The 19,850-nt window shown below is 45.4% G+C and overlaps 1 protein-coding gene across 2 annotated transcripts in view; it reads right to left on the bottom strand.

The window, feature by feature from the left end:
- The window catches only part of Fig4 (FIG4 phosphoinositide 5-phosphatase), a 114,592-nt gene that overhangs the window by 61,471 nt on the left and 33,271 nt on the right, over positions 1 to 19,850 (bottom strand). For both annotated transcript variants that reach the window (XM_075944939.1, XM_075944948.1), the window contains exons 8-15: positions 16,986 to 17,086; positions 15,246 to 15,408; positions 14,767 to 14,864; positions 7,711 to 7,844; positions 6,612 to 6,728; positions 4,978 to 5,023; positions 3,719 to 3,867; positions 1,816 to 1,982 (exon numbers count right to left, since the gene is read on the bottom strand). In XM_075944939.1, the coding sequence (XP_075801054.1) occupies positions 1,816 to 1,982; positions 3,719 to 3,867; positions 4,978 to 5,023; positions 6,612 to 6,728; positions 7,711 to 7,844; positions 14,767 to 14,864; positions 15,246 to 15,408; positions 16,986 to 17,086 (975 nt within the window). The remainder of the gene's footprint in view (positions 1 to 1,815; positions 1,983 to 3,718; positions 3,868 to 4,977; positions 5,024 to 6,611; positions 6,729 to 7,710; positions 7,845 to 14,766; positions 14,865 to 15,245; positions 15,409 to 16,985; positions 17,087 to 19,850) is intronic.

Below are 19,850 nucleotides of genomic sequence, written 5' to 3'. Positions count from 1 at the left end.
CCCACTGGCAGCAAGGGAAGAGTCTCATGGGGGACATCGGCAGCAACTGCCCACTGGCAGCTAGACTGCACAACCGGGAGGCAGTCAGTGTCTGCTGTTTGATGCTATGGCTGATCAGTGGGCTCTGCCATGCGGTAGGATGGCAATCTCACGATCATGTGACCTATGGGAGACTGTCTGCTGGCGGCCTCACCGACAGGCTCTCTCATTTGCCACTTGTGAAGCTGCAAGTGGTCCTGGGCCACAGTACTGGATGCTGCCAACATTACATGAGCTTGGAAGGCGGCTGCTTCCCTAGCGAGGACTTCAGATGAGACAGCCTGAGCGGTACCCTAACTGCAGCCTTTGAACTCTGGGGAGCACACCCTCCTCCCCCCGCCCCGCGCCCGTCAGTGCTTGGACCAATGACCCACACACACCATCGAAGGGATCATGTGCTGTTTTACGTTACACACAAGAGAGTCATAGCTGACGCAGTTCCGCTCACTACAAGGTTTGTAAACATTGAAAGTAAATGTTGACTCTCATGCACGTTTCTGAGGCTCCTATCACTCGGGACTCCCATGCAGCTCCCTTGGTATGAGCACATGCGTCTCTTCAGGTAAGAGAAGGTTTCTACTTCTACCTCCTGGTCCTGGGCTGTTAGGGCCACTTGGTACTCGGTGAGGGATGCTCACTGGCTAGGGCACAGACCAACTCAATGCTCACAGCTTCTTTCAAGAAGGCTACATCTAGTTAGCATCAAAACCTTGAGTTCTGTAAGGTTTACTCCCTGTGTGAGAGAGTTCTCACCATACAGCACCCTCCTCGGCCATCCCTCTCCGGGAGATCTGCTGCACAGCCAGCATGGTGAACACATGGGATCTTTCCAAATGCAGGCTGCCACAGCAGGCTCACCTAGAGCCTGCGGAAGCCGTCCTCTTGCTTCACTTGAGGTGAAGACGGGGGAGGGAGAGACGGGAAGCAGGCAGGAGCAGCCTGTTCCAAAGAACAGCTCTGCCATTCCCAGTAGGAGGACTCGTAGGACCAACCGTTGGGCTCCTCCTGGATGAATTCTGCATATAGGAATCTGCCTCACAATCACTTCCATGTGTGATACACCTTATGTATACTGACATTGGCACCAGAATGGAGAGAGGGAGAGGACACGGGAATAACATGTTTGATTTAATACTTGTAGGTCATGAAAGTATGGCTTGTCATCATTCTAATTGACACTTCTGAGTAACACATTTATAAACAACTATCAAGATGTTAACCCATTTGAAAAAAATATTCAATACTTCCAAATTTCGACATTTAGAAATACTGAAGGAGAAAGACACAAACATGGCAAGAACTCCACCCCTGTTCTGTCCATAAGATTGGTGAGTACAAGGGGCAGAATGCAGCAGCGTGCTCTTTTAAAGTACCGGCTTTGGGGACAGTAACTCTGTCGGCAGAGCGCTTGCCTGGTGTGTGCCTAGCATGCACAAACCCTTGTGTTTAATCCCCAGAGCCACGTAAGTCTGGCGTAGCAAGGTCCCCTGTCACCCCATCCAACGTGCTGGAAGATCAAAGGTGCAAGGTCATCATCCTCTGCCAGTCAGCAAGTCTGGGCCAGCCTGGGGCACATGAGACCCAGGCTCAAAACGGCTTTAATATTTATTCATTCATCTATTGAACAAATAGAGGACCTTCTAAATCACAAATTCTATCTTATTTAAATTTATAAATATAATCCTTATTTAAATGAAGAGATAAAAGAAAAGAGTGTGTACAAGAAGACAAACACGCCTAAAATCTGAACGGTAGAGATGCTGCTGCCTGAGTTACCTGAAAAGGCATTGCTGTAGTATCGGGACAACGTCTGCATGATGTCTTTGGAGTGCTGGGTCCATGGTGCGATCTTCCTGTAGGTTTTTACCCGGTGGACGAGCTGAGAGCCTCCATACTGCAGGGACAGGGTGTCTCCGTGATCTTCATAGAGTTCCTCGAATAACCTGCACAGAAGGAAGACTCACATTATACAACCTTGTCACCTGCTCTGGTGATCCAGTCTATAATCCCAGCTTCCAAGGAGGCTGAGGCAGGACTGCCTGGGCTGAGAATGCTAGTGAGACCTTGTCCCAGAATGGTAACTGCGGAGAGGGACTGGGTGGAGCTCAGTGGTAGAGAACTGGCTTAGCACGTGCAACGCCTTTAAGTCCCCATTATAGGGGAAAAAATTAACCTAAATGACTGTACAAGTCATTCACCAGGTCAGACCCGGAAAAAGAGTCTTTTACCAAAGAACTCTTCTGAATCTTTCAAGTGGGCTCTTTAACATTTTGAAATTAAGTGCAAATGTAAACCACACGGTATTTTAGAGAAATCCAATGCCAAGGGTACACAAACTCTTTTTTTTAATATTTATTTATTAAAGATTTCTGCCTCTTCCCCGCCACCGCCTCCCATTCCCCGCCCCCCCCCCGATCAAGTCCCCCTCCCTCATCAGCTGGAAGAGCAATCAGGGTTCCCTGGCCTGTGGGAAGTCCAAGGACCACCCACCTCCATCCAGGTCTAGTAAGGTGAGCATCCAAACTGCCTAGGCTCCCCCAAAGCCAGTACGTGCAGTAGGATCAAAAACCCATTGCCAACTGAGACAATGCGGATGTTCTATTGGGAACCCACTAAGGTCAGCTGGCCTGGGTCTGAAAAAGCATGGGCACACAAACTTTTAACGAGAAAACAAGGCACCAAAAATCTAACTTACTAAAGCTGAACCGAGCTGTTTCTAACCATATTAGACAGACTCCTGCACACCACGGTCTGCCAGATTAATTCACTTCCATGACATCATTTTGGTCCTTCTGAATTGTTAAATGTGTACGTGTGTGTGTGTGTGTGTGTGTGTGTGTGTGTGTGTGTGTGTGTGTGTGTGGTCTTGTTATAGACAGTACCTTGCTCTCAAGGTGACTTATAGACAATATTCACTTCTCATAGTCCCAGAGGCTGCAGCATCTAAGATAAAGGCATCAGCAGATTCACCGCCTAGCAAAGGCCATTTCCTTCATGAGTGATGCCTTCTTGCTTTGACCTCACATGAGGAAGAGACTAATAAACTTTCCTTTTTATTAGTCTAATAAACTAATAGTTAATTAATTAATTAACTAATTAGTCTAAGAGACTAATAAACATCATTTTTAATACTCCACTAATCCACGATGAGGGTTCTGCCCATAGATCTAAGCTGTCACAAAGATCCCATCTCCTAATACCGTTGCTTTGGGGGTGAGGATTTTAACATGTGCACTTAAGGGTGACATGAACATCCTAGTCATAGCAGACATGTAAGCCATATACTTTCTGATTTCAGAGTTGACGGACAATGAAGAAACAGTAATCTTAATGAAGAATCTGTCTTGCACACTTTGTATCTTTAGTTCAAAACGTTTGTGGAACTGGTACTAAAATCATTGCCATTTGGGTTTTTGTTTAACCTGCTAGTTTTTCTAAGTACTTTAGATTTACCTAAATTTAAATGTATCATAATGCTTAATGATCATGCAAGCAAACAAACAAGACCCAATGGCAATAATATAGCAACATTTAATAGCAATGGAGAACTAACTTGAATACTGCCAACTAGAAATAAATCTTTGAGAAGCTAAAAGTAGAAATGAGTTTATAAAAATTCTTGTGAGTCAACTCTGCTTCTTGTCACTGCTGAAGTTCAAATGGTGGCAAAAAGGATTACCTCACTGCATCCGTATCAAACTGTAGGTTCGGCTTGTCAATCAGTCCTAAGGAGTACAGCTGGTAAGCCAGAGCACATTTGCCCACCATGAACTGCGCTGTGTTGGTGCGATCTAAACAGTCCACACAGTTGGTCCGAAGAATGCCGGTCTACAAAGAACACAATAAGGTTTCAGGCGCCTTCTTCCTCTCTGCATGCAGTTTAGTTTTCCTACCTACCTATATTCTGCCCTGCCGTAGGCCAAAGCAGCTTCTTTATTAACCAATGGTTATAAAACATATTCACAGCATACAGAGGGAAACCCACATCAGTTAGGGGTTAAAAAATAAAGAACATTTTGCTGACCATATAAAGTTATATTTACTGTTCACTTAATGTCGCCATAATAGCGTCTATATTTTAATTTATTTTGAAGGCTTAGCAAGATAAACCAAACAGCTAATATTTTCTGTATTTATTAGTTAGTGAAATAGAAACTTTTATCTGATATTGCTCTAACCAAATATTATACAAACCAAATATTCAGTGGTTAAAGATGTATTTTTCTAAGGTTTTGTGTGTGTGTGCCAAGTGTGTGCCCTCAGAGGCCAAAAGATGGTACCAGTTCCCTGGAGCTAGAGTTACTGGTACCTGCAAGCCATCCCACAGAAGTGTGGGAGGTGTAAGAGCTGGGAACCAAACCTGGGTCTTTTGGAAGAGCAGGAAGTGCTCTCAAGCACAAAACCATCACTCCAGTCTCAAGCATATCATTCTTAACGCATAGCTAATAAATACAACACACACTAACTTATTTTCCAAAGTTGGCCTAACCTATTCTATATTCTAACCAATCTCCATATTCTTGCTTTTAATTTCCAGTAATAAAAATTCCTATGTAGAAAAATGTAAAAGCTATAATATCAGCTATACATCTTTGCATAAGATTTAAACTAGCAGGGAGGCTTTTAAAAAACCATTCTCAAGCTATTAATAATTTTGCATCAAATACATCTTAACAAAACCTAATAGAAAATATGACAAAAAAAATTAGCTGGATATGGGAGCAGATGCCTGTGATCCCAGCACTTGGGAACCCAAAGCAGGTGAGTCTCTGTGAGTTCGAGGCCAGATTGACTTGCATAGTGAGTGCCCAGGCTAGCCAGCAATATACTGTGAGACCCTGTCTCAAACAAAACAAAACAAAAACAAATCCAACCCCCCAAAGCATTACACCCCATAGACACAAACTGTGTTCACTATGAATATAATAATATCCGTACCTGCAACCGACCGGTGGGAATCACACAGCCTCCAAGTTCATTCCACCTGGGGAAAAACAGACACTTGACATTTTTCTTCCAGGGCTGGGTAAACGCAGGCCATGGGCTCCCTAAGCTGTGCACTACAACTAGGCCACAACCCCAAACCCCTGCTTTTCTGTTTGTTTTCAAAAGGAATGATATATAGTCATAGCTTTCAAGGGTCACAGCATTAGAAGGGAAGGTCTCTGGGCATCAGATAATTCTGTACTCGCACTTTTTCAGATGCAAAAAAAATGAGATTCAGTCACTGTGTTCTACTAAAAAACGAGATGGGTCAGTCACTGTGCTCTACTAAAAAAAAAAAAACAAAAAAAAAGCTTAGGCTGGAGGCATCTTAAGTTGCCTGTGTCTCTCTTGGCACCCTCCGTGTTCCACCAAGTCCCGCCCTTTTTTCCTTTAAGCCCATCCCTTTCTTTGGTGTCTGTAACCATACACAGTTACAGCCATCTTCCTAGTGGAGCCTTCCACAGTTCTTTACACACCCTGTACATTAAGGTTCCCTAAAATTCAAACCCTGAAAACTATAGCAGAAAGATTCATCTCAACATCTAAACATTAGGCTGATTTGAGGTTTTCATTTGACCACTGAAGTTAACTATGTTAACTGAAAAACAAATGCTGGAAATAAATAATACTGGTTCCTTTAAAGATAAATTAGGAACAGGCCTTTCTCTGAAGCAGCCAACAAGCTAGCAGCCACAGAAGGGCTATGAGCAAACCACACAGCATGCTAACAAATTCTACACTCATGACAGCATCCACTGTCAACCAGAAAGACTTCCCTGTTCTTTCTAAATGCTCAACAATGAATTCGCTACAGAAAAATTTACATTGCACACACACATTTTATATAATGTTTATTCCACAAAGCAAATGCTAAGACTCCTGTGGCTTCCATCTGAAGGTATATAACCACCACAGGAATTCCCAAGCACACAGTGAATATTCATTACATGGTCCAGAACAGCCTGCCTCTCCGCAAGTTCATCCATCCATCCATTCTCTAATTACCACAGACTTCCTGTATTTAGAATATTTTACGATGTGTGTGTGTGTGTGTGTGTGTGTGTGTGTGTGTGTGTGTGTGTGTGTGTGTGAGTGCGCACGCGCTTCCTAATGCTGAAGTTCAGGCACGCACAGCCACGCCCAGCTTTTCACACAGGTGCTGACAATTCATGCTCAGGTCCTCATGTTTCCAATCCCTAAACTATTTTGTATATAAGAACCAATACTTCGATTTAAGTTTCCTTCGTATGTGTGGTGTGGGGTGTGGAGCACAGTACCAGATAGGAAGGTCAAGGGACAGCAGGTGGAGTCATTTTTCTCCTCTAACCCCTGGGTCCCAGGGGTTCAGGCTTGGTGGGAGGAGTCTCTACCTGTGAGTCACTGAGCTCACCAAGAGGGATAGACTGGGATGGCCAGTGAGCCCCCGGGATCAGCCTGTCTCTGCCTCCTCAGTGCTGGGACCACAAACACATACCACCACACTGACTTTTTATGGGAGCTGGAGAGACTGCGCTCGGGTCCTCAGCTTGTATGGCAATCACTTCATCTCCCCACCTCTGAATTCAAGTTTTTAATGTCATACGTACTTCTCATCTGGCCGTAAAATGCTGCAGTAAGAGTCGGGGCGGTTTACGAAGAAACCGGTTTTCTTTACCACACTTTCTGCAATCACATTCAGCCGGTCAAGAACGTTACACAGCTTACTGAGAGAGAGGAACAGGGAAAAGTGAGGGCTCAGATGCTGTTCCCTCTCCCTATAAAGCATACAACATCAACAGTAATGATGCTCGGGGATTCAACTGTTTTAATCATGTGGTTTATGTAAAAGAAAGACCAAAATGATTAAGGCAGAAATATAAAGTGCACCCAGTAACTAATAGTAGACCCATAACTTAATAGCAAATACTGGCACACTCCTCAGTCTTGGCACAGGACGTTCCCCTGAGAGGCTTTCAAGAAAGCCTTTCCCTCCTCAGCAGCAGTCAGTCAAGCCACTGCCTAATCAGTCAATGGCCATGCAAAGTGCAGAGGCAGGGAAAGAAAAACTGGAAAATAAATTAATATGACAGCATCAATCAGTTAACTAACATAGTCCAGGTAAGTGGGGGTATGTGTGTGCCTGGTGCATTAAATCCATAAAACCGTTCAGGGAATAAACATGACATAAGCAAAGCAATATAGTCACAGCAAATAAACCCAGAATTTAGATGTCGCATGTAAACAATGCAAGGCTCAAAAGAAAAAAAGTTCTCTTAGCAAGGATTAGTTTTGAGCCAAATACTGAGAGAAAGGAGAGAGAAGGAAGCGTGTGACTGGGTGGTGGTGGAGGTGGTGGAGGTGGTAACAAGCTACAGGAAAACCCTGGCGTGGGACTAGGTCCAGGCACAAAGATCAGGTTTCCTCAAACGGAATAGGGCCAAGTAAGTTATAACCAAGCAGCTAAGGGACCCGATCAGCAGAGTGAGAAGCTAGGGTTCACTATCAACAGTTACAATAGTACATATTCATCTATGAGAGAGATCCCCTGAGAGCAGTGTGAACCAATGCCTCTAAGGAACAGCAGGAAAGAGGTGACAGAATGCCCAGGGAAGAGCTGGTCACCCAGCAGAAGAGCTCAAAACTGCCCCACCTAAGTGAAGGAGCTGTGTCACCAAGGAGACAGGCCTGTGTGGTAGTCTCTCTCACCTCTTGGTGTACTTGGCCATGTCCCAGGGGATGTAGACAATCGTGTGCTCTGGGGGCAGGAACTGGTTCAGGTAGGTGACTGCGGCCACCAGCTCTTCACTCAGAATCCTCTCGTGCTTTCTCTTCTCTCGTTCCTTTAGTAAAAACATTTGAAATAATTTTTAAGTTAAAAATCTGAAATGTGGGGCTGGAGACATGGTCGGTGGGAAAAGCATATGTTGCTCCTGGCTGGACCCAGGCTTGACTCCCAGCACCCACATGACGATTCACAACCATCTAGAACTCCAGTGCCAGGGGAATCTGATGCCCTCTTCTGACCTCTGTGGGCACTAAGTATGCATACAGTGACATGCATGCAGGGAAAACACACCTAAAATAAAACCAATAAAGCTATTTTTAAAAATCATAAATGTCTGAGTTACAGTTACCTTAAAACAAGTTTAAGACAGTTCATAGCTTTGTAGCTCATACCTCACCTTAGTAAGAAAAGTCCTGGTCTTTAACACTGAAGTGAAACCCAGTTACTAAATGAAAATAATATAAATGAGAATTAAGAGATATTCACTGAACGAGGCAGCAGTTCTGAAGATCTGGGGTGGCTGGGTTTTTCCTGCTGATCTCCTGCAGCCCCTGTGTGTAGCACACAAGCCTGGCCCACACATCCATAGCCTGCTTGGGTAGCAATGCCCGCTTGGCACGGAGGAGACAAAACCCAGTGTACGCTATACAAGCCCAGCCCACAGCTGCAGCCAGGGGTGCAGAGAGAAAACGGCATGCTCTGGAGAGACCAGCCCTACACAGAGGACGACAGCAGAGCGTGCTTTCGAATCCGACAAGTGAAACCTAGAGGAGGCAAGACAGGAACTTTATCCCCTTCACGCTAGGGCTGCACTGAAAGCCTGGAAGGCAAGCATGGCCCGAGCCTGACCTCTGCTCCCAGTTGCCCTGTGGTGAGCCTCTCCCTTGGTGGGCCCTCCCTCTCTGGAGCCCTCTGACACTCAGGTAGACTTGTACCTGGGACAATTTTACGAGGTTAAGAATTCAGCCACCCTGAGGCGCCTTCCTGCCTGCAGCATCTCTCGGGTTACCACACTGCCTCTCACTGAAGAAGGCCATGCTGCTGTGTGGGCCTGCACTGCTGCACTCGGCTCTTTGGCAAGGCTGTCGGTTTTCCTTGGGCAGCAGCAGTGTCTCCCCAATAACATTGATGTGGGGTTTAAATGAGAAGAAAGCAGGGGGAGCTCTTACCACAGCCTTCAGGAAATGTTGGCTATGTGTACGGTTACTTTGATCAGGCCTTTTTTTAGAAACAGAAAAACTGCAACAGAGACATCAACGATGTCGCAGCACCACTGCTGGCATCAAAATGTTGGTGCTGTTTTCAATCATGGTGATTATTTTCAATCGTCACGAGTGGAACTAATAACTACAACAAACAAGGGTATATTTTGCACAGCTGAATAAAGCAAATAGAGAAATTACATAAGAATTGAATTAAGAATCAGGTGAAAGTATACTTTGTATTTTATCTGGAAAAGTTATTTATTTGGAATTCTCAAAAGTTCTTTAAATTAAATAGTGAAGTAGAGCCTTTCTGAAATTCTCGTGTGAAATCAGCCTTCATGTCTCCTGTCCATAGTGTGTACTGGGTTAGTGCTCACAGGCTGCTCAGTTAGTCTCCTCGGGGCTGCTGAACCCTTCACAACCCAATGCAAACGCCCAGATACAAGTAAACCTGTATATCAGAGGGCCCCATGGAGGGAGAGGCTCACACAGGGCAAATGGGAACAAGAATCAAAAGAGTTTCCTCCTTGCCGTTATCCTATGGACATGGGCATCCTATGGACACAGGCATCCTATGGACACGGTCATCCTATGGACATGATTATCCTATGGACACGGTCATCCTATGGACACAGGCATCCTATGGACACAGTCATCCTATGGACACGGTCATCCTATGGACACAGGCATCCTATGGACACAGGCATCCTATGGACACAGTCATCCTATGGACACGGTCATCCTATGGACACAGGCATCCTATGGACACAGGCATCCTATGGACACGGGCATCCTATGGACACGGGCATCCTATGGACATGGGCATGGGCATCCTATGGACACAGGCATCCTATGGACATGGGCATCCTATGGACACAGTCATCCTATGGACACAGTCATCCTATGGACACAGGCATCCTATGGACATGGGCATTCTATGGACACAGGCATCCTATGGACATGGGCATCCTATGGACACAGGCATCCTATGGACACGGCCATCCTGTAAACATAGTCATCCTATGGACACGGTCATCCTATGGACACAGGCATCCTATGGACACAGCCATCCTGTAAACATAGTCATCCTATGGACACGGTCATCCTATGGACACAGGCATCCTATGGACACGGCCATCCTGTAAACATAGTCATCCTATGGACACGGTCATCCTATGGACACAGGCATCCTATGGACACAGCCATCCTGTAAACATAGTCATCCTATGGACACGGTCATCCTATGGACACAGGCATCCTATGGACACAGCCATCCTGTAAACATAGTCATCCTATGGACACGGTCATCCTATGGACACAGGCATCCTATGGACACGGCCATCCTGTAAACATAGTCATCCTATGGACACGGTCATCCTATGGACACAGGCATCCTATGGACACAGCCATCCTGTAAACATAGTCATCCTATGGACACGGTCATCCTATGGACACAGGCATCCTATGGACATGGGCATCCTATGGACACGGTCATCCTATGGACACAGTCATCCTATGGACACAGGCATCCTATGGACACAGCCATCCTGTAAACATAGTCATCCTATGGACACGGTCATCCTATGGACACAGGCATCCTATGGACATGGGCATCCTATGGACACGGTCATCCTATGGACACAGTCATCCTATGGACACAGGCATCCTATGGACACAGTCATCCTATGGACACAGTCATCCTATAGACACAGTCATCCTATGGACACAGGCATCTTACAGACACAGTCATCCTATGGACACAGTCATCCTATAGACACAGTCATCCTATGGACACAGGCATCCTCCAGACACAGGCATCCTATGGACATGATCATCTTATGTACACAGTCATCCTGTGGGCATGGACATTCTATGGACATGGGCATCCTTTGATGGTTTAACCACAACTTTCTAAGACCTTCTTCCAAGTGAAAGCAAGAAGCATTTTCTTTTTCCTATAAACAAAAAAACTGATGACAGGGATAGGGATATAGCTCACTGGTTGGCATATGTGAGGTCCTAGGCCTTGTAAATAAATGTTCTCTTTTGCAAAACTCCTTTCAAACTACATAGGCAAACTACAGGGAGGCAAAGCAAGCCTCGTTCAGCCACAGGCATAGTTTTCAGCCACATGAATTGAATAACACTTTTAATGTGTAAATTAACAGAGTCTTCCAAGCACCATAGGCTCGGGGTTCTATTTAACTAGGCCCTTCCAACTGCACTCTATAAAGCATGAACAAGATCCACTCAGCTAGTTCTAGGAGTATGTTCCAGTAATAGCTCATCACTTACTGCTTTAACAGCAATTTGCTTCTATACTAATAATATAGACTTACTGGAAAACCACTCATAATTATCACAATCTTTTACAGTACCAGGAACTGAATCTAGGGCCTTCAACATGCAGAGAAGAGTTGTACCATGGAGCTGTACCTACTCCTACCCTCTTTCCATTTCAGGACAGAGTCCCTAAATTGCTCAGGCTGGACTAAAATTCACTCTGTAGCTAGGTACGGGCCTTAAACTTGTGATCCCCTGCCTCTGCTGCTTGAGTAGCTGGGATGATAGGCCTGTGTGGCCAACCCTAGCGCAAGTCAACAAGTGTTTTCATTGAAGTTTTCCACCTTAATTTTCAACTGTGTCTTTTATGTATCCATATGAAGTCAGAGTTGTAGATTATCAGCTCCAGCTTACGTCACTGCGAGCAGACAGGAGTGAGCTTCTGCATTAACGTGAATAAATACGTGCAAACATTATGATCATCTTCGCAATGGTCATGAAGTCAATCACAGAAACCGAAAGGCGGGACACTGACTGCCTCTGCCCCTGCCACTTTGGGACTACATATTCTTCCACGCTCTTGACGAAGCACACACACCACACACACTGTCCCCTGAACCATGCATTTAGCAGTACTGCGCAGGCCCCTCCCGGGTAAGCACCCACCTCCTCCCCGTGCCCGGCCTTTCTGTGCTAACTTCAGTACCTCCAGATCCTGCTGCATTCTGGTTGAGCCCCATCCCCAACCTCCACCTCAGGTGATCACAGGGAGATGCTCTGCTTCAGCATTTCCCACTCAGAACCGCCTTTATTTCAGATTGCTTTGACTTTGAATGTGCCACCTCACAACTATGACAAGTCACCAACTGCTCAACTCTCTCCAAAAGCCCTCTCTCTCTTTCTCCTCAGCCCACTCAGCTTTCATTGTCCACAGCAACCACACTATTGCCAATATCCAAAATGCGCTTGACACTCTCTTTCTTAGGTATCTGTCTGGTAAAAATAAATGAAGCCAATCATCTCTCTTTGATCTGTACTTGAATGCCCATACAGGCCTGCTGAGAAGAGGCATCAGTAGCAGAATGGTGCCATTTAAGAACCCACTTCTATCAAGGTGAAACTGACTCTCGTCTGGATGGCCACTGTCAAGTTCACTTTCTGCTACTGTGAACCCCCCACTTTCAGCAGGTGACTTTTACTCCTACCCTAAAGAAAAACTGAAGCTGTCATAAAGGAGCACATGTATGCTACACAAACACACACACACACACACACACACACACACACACACACACACACACACGGCACCGCCTTTTCTTCAGATTGAATACTCCTCCTCTTGTCTTGATTGGCAGCTCTGCTTTAGTTCAACACTGCCTCCCTCACACCAGTAGTTCCATGAAGGCAGGAATTGTTTATAATTACCTTGATACATATGAAAGTGTCAAAAATACTGGACAATTAAGTGGACAAGGATTCCTTGGAGTTATTATTGTTGTTGTTTTTATTTTTTTTATACTACTATGCTGCTGGCCACAGACATAATATAATAAAACCTTTCATTGGTATTCTCAAGGTCTTCTTAGCCACTGGCTGAGGTTCTTTCAACTCACTTGGGTGTAATAGATTTAGACAAATTTATGGGCTAATCCTGCCCTCCACCCTAGGCCTTTGACCTGTGCATCCATTATGCACTCACGGTATGTGAACCAGTCAGTGTACTCTGAGGGAGAAGCTAAGAGACATTATACCATGTTGCCTGAGCTTCTCACAGGCCCACCTGATTCTTGAACCTCATTCCTGAATGAAGCCTTCTGATCCCATTATAGGCTAAAAGGGTCGGCTGAAGATCCCACCCTGACCCTGAAAGTAGAGCCGGTAAAAGAAACACACTTTGGCCCTGAAACCAAAATCAGAGAAATACACCAGGGCCCTGAAACCAAAGCCAAGGAAACACACTTGGCCAACTGAGCACGATATCAACCAATTCTTGACACCAGAGCCAAAGAAACAACACATTCCGCAACTGCACAGAAACCAGCCAATCCCTGAGCATAAAATCTAGCCAATCTCTGAGCTTGTCAAAGCTCAGGGGGTTAAAATCCGACGAATTCCCACCATGAAAATCTTTTCCCTAGAAAAGCTCTGCCTCTAAGAAGCCCTACAAAAGCCCTGTGCCTGTTCAGTTGATAGCTGCCCTGTTCCAACCTGGCAGAGGCAGCCACCCTTTGGATTCCTTCCTCCCAAATAAATCTTTTTTTCTTTCCTTTTTTGTTTTGTTTTTTATCTGTTTATTTATTTATTTATTTATTTATTTTCCATTCAAAAATTTACACTTTCTCCCCCTCCTCCCATTCTCCTCCTACTCCCCCACTCCAAATAAATCTCTTGAATGAGTTTTGGGTGAAGACCTTCTGTTGCCAGAACATAACACAATCTCTGCTGGGAAACTCCCTAGTGGAGTGGAGCAGAGCAGCAATGGATACCTCTGCTGGGAAACTCTTAGCAGAGTGGAAGAGGGCTCAGCTGTACCGGCTCTCCCTCAGAGAGGAGGATTGCCACATTCCCTACTGGAACACAGCTACAGGTATAGTCTGACTTCCCGACAGTCCAGATATCTTCCTTCTTACAGCTGTAGGTAACCAGGATATCGTCCTTTTACATCTGTAGGTATAGCCTGGCCTCTGACAGTCAGGGTACCTTTCCCTCCCGAGCTGTAACACTTACACCTATTGATCCACACTGGTTTGCAGTTCTTACAGACTGCCAAGGGAGTGAGGTGTATCAAGGTGAGGGTGCAGCAGCTTCCTCTTGTGTTCTTAAGTTGTCCTGAGACAAAGGAATTTAATACAGACCCAGTTCACACAACGGAATCAGGAGCCTGGTATGTAGTGATATTTTATTTGTATTTTAATAAATAGAACTTGCCTAAGTTCAGAGAGTAAAACAGCTGCACTGATCAGTCTTACAGAACAGGCAGTGCTGACTCCTTTAATCCCAGTAGCCACACTATTTTGCCATAGAAACCTGGCAGTATTGGTGCATGCTTTTAATCCCAGAACTACAGAAAAATATAAAACGGGAGGAGACAGCTCTCACACACAGTCTCACTCTGAGATTCCTGGAGGCAGGATCGCCACTTTGGACTGAGGTAGAGGTAAGAGCCGATGGCTGGCTGTTTTGCTTTTCTGACTTTCAGGATGAATCCCAATTTCTGTCTCTGGGTTCTTATTAATTGTGCTACACTGGTAGACCAGATCACCCTCTTCCCTTCAGAGAGATCTACTACTGGTTCCCAGGGCAAGTCCAGAAGAAGCCACATGTGAGGTTGAAGAACATTAGCACAAACACAGCAAGTTGGCACAGCGGACACCTCCCCATCCCTCCCCATCTCTGTCCTCCCTCTTTCTCTGGGGAAGACAAAGCGCAGCTGGCTAATGCCTTTGTCGGAGGAAAGGTGGCCCAGTGTGTGTGGCAAGCACATCATACCTTCACTAAATTCAAGATGATGATGGGGGAGCCAAACCTCTGCAGCATCTGGTCAAAGTGAAGAGCAGCGACGTGCGCGAAGGGGTCCGCCTGGTCCACTGGGAAGAAGAAAGGTAGACAAATACTTCAAGGGCACCATGAGGCAGGAATAAAAGAAGTGTAGGCTTTTCAAAAACGTGGAAAAGAAATACAGTTCGACTAACCTAGCACCTTCATTTCCCAAATCTCCTCAAGGAGCTCACTAGACATTAATCCAGCAAGTACTCATTAAATCTGAAAGACTGTCATTTCTGAAGCAAAATATCAAGCAATCCACTAATGGTTTAAATTAAGGCTGAATTCACTACAGACAGCCAACTCCTCCATACGCTCTTGCTCAAAAGACCAAACTCTCCCCCAACCCAAGTACTTATTAAGTGACAATGATCACGATGAATGAGAGCAGACAAGAGCCACTCCCAGCAGGCTGGCTTACGCACGTGTAATGGGTGGTTTAGGCATCATAGTCGAGATGTCTTGGGACCAGTATAAGGGAACCGATCCTCTGACTTGTACATAAGAAGAATAGCTGCCCGCAGTAAAAGACATCACTGAAGCATCGCAGACGAGCTGCTCGGTCTCCACTTCGTTTGCAACATCACCCTGGAGGAAGGAGTAACCGAAGATAGCTTATGCTCTCAGAACTTTTAAATGAGAAACATCCAAAATCACAATGAAATTATAACTCCTATTCTCCATGCATCTTAAAAGAGGTAAGCCACACACCGTCAATATTCAGAGTATACACCGGGAAAAGCAGATTAAAACATGATAAAGAAAAAACAATTAACAACAGCAGAGAATAGACTGGAAGATAAATCGAATTAGTTACTCAACAAAAAATCAAATAATGTTTTGGCTAGTATAAATGGTAGGATGGCAGAGAAAAGAAAAACAATTATGTAAAATTATTCAGGAGATTAAAAAACGCACAAAGATGTAAGAAAATACAATCTGGATGACCAAAAAGATGTGCGCATGCACACACACAAACAAAATGCATTAATAATAGGGAGTTAATTTGTTAGAAGGCCACAGCTTTGTCACTCTCAGCAAAGCTGATGTGAAACGTTAGATCATCACAGCAGTGTGGTTTGTCGTCTCTGATGGGAAAGGCTAGACCATCACGGCAGTGTGGTTTGTTGTCTCTGATGGGAAAGGCTAGACCATCACGGCAGTGTGGTTTGTCGTCTCTGATGGGAAAGGCTAGACCATCACGGCAGTGTGGTTTGTCGTTTCTGATGGGAAAGGTTAGACCACGGCAATGCAGTTTGTCATCTCTGATGAGAAAGGCTAGACCATCACGGCAGTGTGGTTTGTCGTCTCTGATGGGAAAGGCTAGACCATCACGGCAGTGTGGTTTGTCGTTTCTGATGGGAAAGGTTAGACCATGGCAATGCAGTTTGTCGTCTCTGATGGGAAAGGCTAGACCATCACGGCAGTGTGGTTTGTCATCTCTGATGGGAAAGGCTAGACCATCACGGCAGTGTGGTTTGTCGTCTCTGATGGGAAAGGCTAGACCATCACGGCAGTGTGGTTTGTCGTCTCTGATGGAAAAGGTTAGACCATCACGGCAATGTGGTTTGTCGTCTCTGATGGAAAAGGTTAGACCATCACGGCAGTGTGGTTTGTCGTCTCTGATGGGAAAGGCTAGACCATCACGGCAGTGTGGTTTGTCGTCTCTGATGGGAAAGGTTAGACCATCACGGCAGTGTGGTTTGTCGTTTCTCATGGGAAAGGCTAGACCATCACGGCAATGCAGTTTGTCATCTCTGATGGGAAAGGTTAGACCATCACAGCAGTGTGGTCTGTCGTTTCTGATGGGAAAGGTTAGACCATCACGGCAGTGTGGTCTGTCGTTTCTGATGGGAAAGGTTAGACCATCACAGCAGTGTGGTCTGTCGTTTCTGATGGGAAAGGTTAGACCATCACGGCAGTGTGGTCTGTCGTTTCTGATGGGAAAGGTTAGACCATCACGGCAGTGTGGTTTGTCGTCTCTGATGGGAAAGGCTAGACCATCACAGCACTGTGGTCTGTCGTTTCTGATGGGAAAGGTTAGACCATCACAGCAGTGTGGTTTGTCGTTTCTGATGGGAAAGGTTAGACCACCACAGCAGTGCAGTTTGTCGTCTCTGATGGGAAAGGCTAGACCACCACAGCAGTGCGGGTTGCTGTCTCACCTCACAGTTCGCACCTCTCTTGAGAAAACGAGTCCCAGCAAACTTACTGGACCTTCTGGCTATGAGCGTCACATACACAGGTCGTCCGTAGATCAATAGCTCTTAGAAACCAAGTTAAAGCTCAGCACTTTTGGTTGGCACAGAAAGCTGCAAGAATCATTATCCCTTGTGCATTTAATACATCCTGTCCAATCTTTTAAGACACTGAGAGCTTCACCAGGAATGAAATAGCAAGGCACCCAATGGTTCCTCAGATCTGTCTGGGTTGATGGCAACACTCCATGTGCTCACGTGGTGATTTCTCTAGCTTTTCAAGAAAATACTCAGGTTTCCTGTATTATGTCTCCCCTTGTAACCAAGTAATAATGTAAGAAGTACAGCCAGCCCTTCCTCACTCATTAGCATCCACGCCTCTCCCAAGGGCCCGTGCCGTTTACAGCTAAGTGTGAATTAGGAAAAAGCTGTTGATACTGAGGAGAGGAGTGATATCACACTGCAAAAGCAACCCAAAGCCTAAACACTCAATGTCACCATGAACTGTTTCATCAACCTACAGCATCTTGTTTAAGTCATTTAACTTTCTGAGTTACAATCCCATCTACAGAAAAATGAATAGAAAAGCAGCTACAGGTTGAGCAACTGTAGTCCAAAAAAAAAAAATGCCTTGAAATCAGAAGATTTTTTAGTGCCATTATGGTCCCAAATTATAAAATTCTATACCTGACCTTGTGGTATGAGCCAACCAAAACATAGGCACTCTAAAAATATCGCATAAATATCTTTAGTCCCAGTATTCAATATGTATAAGGAACACAGATGAACTTGAAGTCCATCCTCAGGTTATCTAAGATTTAGACAAATACTCCAAAATCTAAAACATTCAAACTCTGAAACACTTCTGGCCGAAAGTATTCTGGCTAAGAGAATCACCATCCTGTACTGCTGCTGGGTTGCCGGGAGGATGAGCTGGGGTAACTGCTGTAAAATTTCTGGTGTCTGGCCTGTAGTAAATGCTTACTAGACAGCAATTACTCCTACACTACACGGGCTTCCAGAATCCATTAGGTGACTGATCACCAACAGCCCGGCCTCATCATTTAAACTAATGAGCTCTAAAATGATAATCTAATGATGCTGTTTACTATTTTAAAAACACACATTTATTATGATTATCGTATGTCAGGCCCCGAGCTAGTCTTGCAAATAGAAGCCAGGCTAGAACTACACTTCAGAAACGGTCTTTAGACACCGTAGCGCATTCTCTTTGGTATCTTTGTGGTGAAGTTTTCACATTCTTCCCGGAAGACTGGAGTTTTGGGAAGACACAAAAGTGATCCAGGACCTAATTTTGCCAGGTGCTTAGGTGATCATAAAGTGAGCCAGGTTCTCCCCCAGCTCCGTTTCAAAGTCCCTGTGTCTGCCATGCCCAGCCTCTCCTATCCCCCACTCAGTACAGAAGCAGCAGCATTGTGGCTCTTCAAGGCTGTGCCCCTCGGCTGCCGCCCCAAACACTCCAGAGAGTGTAAGACGGTACAACCATGGCTCCGTCACCCATTCAATGGACTCAAAAGCCATTCCTTTAATGATTTTACTGTAAGTTTCTAAAGGCCTAACAGAATTCACAAATGCCCTCTGTTGTCTCAAAAGGTAGCAAGAGAAGCCAACCACTGCTGAATAGCTTGTCCTGCCCTCCTCCTCCTCACAACACAAAGGCAAGGTCAACACCGTCCATCACGTTCCTTCCCAAGGCAGGGCTCCACCTCGTCAGGACCCAACCACTACCGCAATCTTTTCTTGTGCGTATCCCTCATCCCACTTTTACTACATGCAGCTGGACAATGGAAGTCAACTCAAGCTTCAGGGGCTACTGTATACACGTCACCTTCCTGAACTAACCTTTCAAGAATTCCAAGTCCTTAGCCTGGCAAAAGCAACCTGGTGAGCCACGACTGACTACTGAGGCAATCTGAGTCCCACACTTACCTTGTCCATGGCATCTCTGGTAGTCTGGAAGAAAATGGCCCCCATACGAGCGGGACTATGAGGAGATGTGGCTTTGTTGGAGTAGGTGTGGCCTGGCTGGAGGAAGTGTATCACTGTGGGGGTGAACTTGGAGGTCTTCTATGCTCAAACTACACCTAATGAGACAGTTTACTTCCTGTTGTCTGCAGGTCAAGATGTAGAATTCTCAGCTCCTTGTCTAGTACTGTGTCTGCCTGCATGGCCCCAGTCCTGCCATGATGATAATGGACCAAATCTCTGAAACTGTAAGTCACCCCAATCAAATTTTCTCCTTCGTAAGGAGTTGCTGTGGTCAGTGTCTCTTCACAGCCATAGGAACTCCAAATAAGACACATCCCATCTCCCTGAAGTTGTACATACACATCACAAGAAAACAGCTATCTTTTCCAGGTCTTGTGGTACTTGTCCAACCTGTGTCCTCTCTGTATACTCATTGCTAAGGCCTGACTGATGTTTATTCTTTGGACAAGGTCTGTTTTCATGAGGCTGCCACGTTCCCGCCACCTACTGGGCACTCCATTCCTCCGAGGTACGCAAATCCTCATTGGCTATAGTAAGGGTACTAAGTGCGTGGCTCTTTCGTCTTTGGTATTTATAGCATTTCTGTGCTCTAAAAGGTCAAAGAGTCTGCACTCTTCATTGCATTTCCACTTACATGGCTAAGTTTTCCTGTAGGAGTGTCATATTGGCTAGTTTTATGTCAACTTGACACAGGCTGGAGTCTCTTGAGAGACGGGAACCTTGACTGAAAACTGCCTTGATTAGACTGGGCTTTGGGAAAGCCTGACAGGTGTTTTTCCAACTGGTGATTGATGGGGAGGGCCCAGTCCATTGGGAGTGGGA

This window comes from Microtus pennsylvanicus, chromosome 1 (assembly GCF_037038515.1).
Source record: "Microtus pennsylvanicus isolate mMicPen1 chromosome 1, mMicPen1.hap1, whole genome shotgun sequence".
NCBI lineage: Eukaryota > Metazoa > Chordata > Mammalia > Rodentia > Cricetidae > Microtus > Microtus pennsylvanicus.
The sequence above is the reverse complement of the archived record's forward strand: the minus strand, read 5'-3'. Positions and strand labels throughout refer to the sequence as shown.